The 4,495-nt window shown below is 43.8% G+C and overlaps 1 protein-coding gene across 1 annotated transcript in view; it reads right to left on the bottom strand.

The window, feature by feature from the left end:
• CLNK (cytokine-dependent hematopoietic cell linker) overlaps window positions 1-4,495 on the bottom strand; it is a 188,651-nt gene that overhangs the window by 16,977 nt on the left and 167,179 nt on the right. The window contains exon 17 of the mRNA XM_011947358.1: window positions 524-601. Within this exon, the coding sequence (XP_011802748.1) occupies window positions 524-601 (78 nt within the window). The remainder of the gene's footprint in view (window positions 1-523; window positions 602-4,495) is intronic.

The following is a 4,495-nucleotide window of genomic DNA, read 5'->3' as shown; positions in this document are numbered from 1 at the left end:
TTTTTTGTTTTTATTATTTTATTTTATTTTATTTATTTATTTTTGAGACAGCATCTCACTCTGTTGCCCAGGCTGGAGTGCAGTGGCACAATCTTGGCTCACTGAAACCTCCACCTCCCAAGTTCAAGTGATTCTTGTGTCTTGGCCTCCTGAGTAGGTTGGATTACAGGCATGTGCCACCACACCTGGCTAATTTTTTTGTTTTCGTTTTTGTTTTTGTATTTTTAGTGGAAATGGGGTTTCACCATGCTGTTTAGGCTGGTCTCAAACTCCTCACCTCAAGTGAGCCACCTACCTCGGCCTCCCAAGGTACTAGGATTACAGGGGCGAGCCACTGCACCTGGCCTGAAACTCTCCATGTTAAATGCCTTTTTCAACTACAGCCTCCCAGTGTTGAGAAATGCACGGTGATGCAGGAAATAATACATGAAAGCAAGCTGCTTGTTACATCTTGTGACACATGAGCAGAGAACCTTAAGATGCGTACGGAAACAATGGCGCTGGGCCATGTGAAAGGTGTTACCTTGTTCTCCTTCATGAATGCCTCTTCGACTGCCTGGCGGCTGTATTCTCCAATGTACCATTCATTGTGCTGGACATCCTGCAGAACAGAATCACTTACAGATATTTTAGGGTCAAAGGAAAGTATGAATTACTGATTAATTAATTCAAAATTTACTTTTGTTCCACCAGTGCCTAGTCACAGTTTAATCTATAGTAGATATTCAGTGCCTAACATTTAGTCCCTGAACTTGGAGAAGCCCACAGATACTTGGAGCAGAGAGACACAGAGAAAGTTACTACATCTGGGGAATTCTGAAGTCAACGGGAATCTGTTGAGAAAGGTCCTTCAGCACCACCCTCAGAATGGATGATAAGCCCGCTATCTATCAGTGCTTTCTGAATCTTCAGCTGCTGAGGCTTGTTGAGGTGGAAATATGCGTTGTTTGTGAAGCCTACACTGCCCTAGTCACATACAGACAGCAGGGAGGGAGAAAGAGCCCATCTCTGCCACTTCCCTGGAGGCACAGGCGGCTGAGCTATGATTTGGATCCTAGTTTATCTAGCTTTCTCCCTGGGCCGCACTGCTTTATTTATATCAATGTTAAATGACTTTAAATTCTTCTGATGATAAAATCCAGACTAACTGGGAGAAGGAAGGGCAGTCAGGTAGATGCATCATGGACTTGCAATTCCTCCACAGGGTTCCGAGGATCGTAATATTAAATAACCCTCCCTGTGCGTCCAGCATGTATAAGGTCCTTCCTCATTTAGTAGCATGTCAATCCATCCTTACAACACATCTTTGAAGTAGGCACGTCAGGTAGTTTTAACCCTAGTGAAGATGGACAGTGAAGGTTCAGAAAGTCAAAACCTGAGCTGGGCGTGGTGGCTCATGCCTGTAATCCCAGCACGATGGGAGGCTGAGGTGGGCAGATCAAGAGGTCAGGAGATTGAGACCAGCCTGGCCAACATGGTGAAACCTCGTCTCTACTAAAAATACAAAAATTAGCTGGGTGTGGTGGCGCGTGCCTATAATCCCAGCTACTCAGGAGGCCAAGGCAGGAGAATAGCTTGAACCTGGGAGGTAGCAGTTACAGTGAGTCGAGATTACACCACTGCATTCCAGCCTGGTGACAGAGCGAGACACCCTCTCAAAAAAAAAAAAAAAAGCTGTCAAAACCTGTCACATGGTTGGTAAGAGTTAGGTACATGACATCAGATCTTTGGTCTCTCATTCATTTGGAGTCTCTGGTCCACTGAAAAATAAACCTGATACATTCAATACTGAGATTCTGATTCTATTCACGTGAGAACACACTGATGTGAATACCATCTGGAACGGTATGAGTTAGCTCTAACTCAACCCTGCAGTCTCACTTCCTGCCACCCCATTTCAGACATGGGTCTGGCCAGACAAAAGTGCTTCTACTCTGGACACACACAGATTCAGGAATAGAACAGAATTGGCCCTACTGCTTGGAATCCCTCCTGGTCTTCACCTCTGCCTACCCAGCTCAGCCATTCTTTTGCATCAAGATTGGGACTAAGTCACCTCTTCTTTTTTTCTTTTTCTTTTTGAGAGACAGAGTTTCACTCTTGTTGCCCAGGCCGGAGTTCAATGGCACAATCTCGGCTCACTGCAACCTCTGCCTCCTGGGTTCAAGCAATTATCCTGCTTCAGCCTCCCAAGTAGCTGGATTACAGGCATGTGCCACCACGCCCGACTAATTTTTGTATTTTTAGTAGAGACTGGGCTTCACCATGTTGGTCGCTGGTCTCAAACTCCTGACCTCAGGTGATCCACATGCCTTGGCCTCCCATAGTGCTGGGGTTACAGGTGTGAGCCACCATGCCTGGCCCAAAAGTCACCTCTTATTTGACCTAGTCCTTACCCCCTTGCTGAAAAGGTCCATGGCAGGACCAGCTCTGCCTCACTCCAGCAAAGCCATGTGACAGGCTCTAGAGACAAAGGAAGTTGTGGAGCCCCATCTCCCCACTGAAGCATGAACTGTCTGAGCTTGAAGTGGTCTATTGCTTCCAGGGGGCCTCTTGGCCAGTCCATGGACTTGGCAGAGCTCAGTCATGGTGCATTTCATCTACTCTGTTTTTATTTATTTGTCCAAGTTGGAAGACATTTAGAGATAAGTCCTATGTTTCTCCAGGTGTGGTCATGCGGGATGGCTGGTGAGTGTAACTGGTGCTCAGAAACTGAATTATGTATCTCAGAATCACTTGTGGGGAGGCAGTCCCCTTCTAATTCCCTTTCTAGTCCCCCTGAATAATTCAAAAGGAATGTTTCATTTTGGCCTGATGCGTCTTTAATATCTCTCTGACATTTCTAATCTCTTCTTTAACAGAAGAAGGGCAGTCCTTATGCTGAGAGTCATTAGCAGGTGATGGGATGCTGCTACAGTTTAATAGCTTGTTTTGTTTATATTGCAATGAATTTTTTTTTTTAATTAGGGAAAATATTGTATACCAAAAATATAATTCTAAGGCCTCCTAACCATCTGAATGGACTCCCTCCTCTGCCAGGGCACTGTTACAATTTAACCCGAAAGACTGGTTTGGGTCCTGACAGGAAGTAGGGGTCAGACATGCCTCATTATACCTCTCTGTCTTTAACATCAACACAGACTTTAAGTCTGAGAGGAAGCATTTACAATCTATTCTCTCTGAAGCCTGCTACCTGAAGGCTTCATCTGTACAATAAGAACTTTGGTCCAAAATCCCTTATCTTAACTGATTATAAGACCTCTATCTATCAGTGATACTCCCTTTCTGTTGATCCCAGGTCTTTAGATAAACTCAACCTATTGTTAACCAGAAAAATTTGAAATTTACCTATAACCTGGAAGGCCCCACTTCAAGCTGTCCCACCTTTCTGGACTGAAACAATGTATTTATTAAATGTAATCCCAACACTTTGGGAGGCTGAGGCAGGTGGATCACCTGAGGTCAGGAGTTCGAGACCAGCGTGGCCAACATGGTGAAACTCTGTCTCTACTAAAAATACAAAATTAGCCAGGTGGGGTGGTGCACGCCTGTAATCCCAGCTACTTGGGAGGCAGGAGAATCACTTAAACCTGGGAAGCAGTGGTTGCAGTGAACCGAGATCACACCGTGGCACTCCAACCTGGGCAAAAAGAGTGAAACTCTGTCTCAAAAGAAAAGAAAAGAAAAGAAAAAAGGTGTATTTGATTGAAGTCTCCTATCTCCCTAAAAAGTATAAAACCAAGCTGCACCCTGTTGGGCACACGTTCTCAAGACCTCCTGAGTGCTGTGTCATGGGCCATGGTCACTCATATTTGGCTCAGAATAAATCTCTTCAAATATTTTCCAGAATTTGACTCTTTTCGGCAACAATATAATAAGATTTACCATTTTAACCATTTGTAGTTGTATAATTCAGTGGCAATAAGTACATTCACATTGCTTTACAGCCATTTCCACTATCCATCTCCAAAAGTTTCTAATGACTCCAAACGGAAACTCTGTATCCATTAAAGAATAACTCTCCATTACCTCCAACTCCTTCCTCAGGGCCCAGTTACCACCATCCTACCCTCTGTCTCTATGAATTTGCCTGTTCTAGGCACCTTGTATACATGGAGTCATATATTTGTCCTCCGTGTCTGACTTACTTCACGCAGCATAATGTTTTCAAGGTTCTTGTATATTGTATCACATTAGAATTTTATTCCTTGTATTCCCCTATTCCTGTTTCATTGTGTGCGTGTGTGTACCATTTGTTTATCCATTCATCTGTCAATGGACATATAGGTTGTTTCCATCTTTTGTCTATTATAAATAATTTTATCAACGTGGGTGTACAAATATCTGAGTCTTTGCTTTCAGTTCTTTTGGGCATACACTAAGGAATGGAATTACTTCACTTCTTTTTTTTTTTTTTTTTTGAGACGGAGTCTCACTCTGTTGCCAGACTGGAGTGCAATGACGTGATCTTGGCTCACTGCAACCTCCAACTCCC

Source organism: Colobus angolensis, unplaced genomic scaffold (genome assembly GCF_000951035.1).
Source record: "Colobus angolensis palliatus isolate OR3802 unplaced genomic scaffold, Cang.pa_1.0 Scaffold262, whole genome shotgun sequence".
Classification (NCBI taxonomy): Eukaryota; Metazoa; Chordata; class Mammalia; order Primates; family Cercopithecidae; genus Colobus; species Colobus angolensis.
Note: the sequence above shows the minus strand (reverse complement) of the source record. Positions and strands in the feature narration are given on the sequence as shown.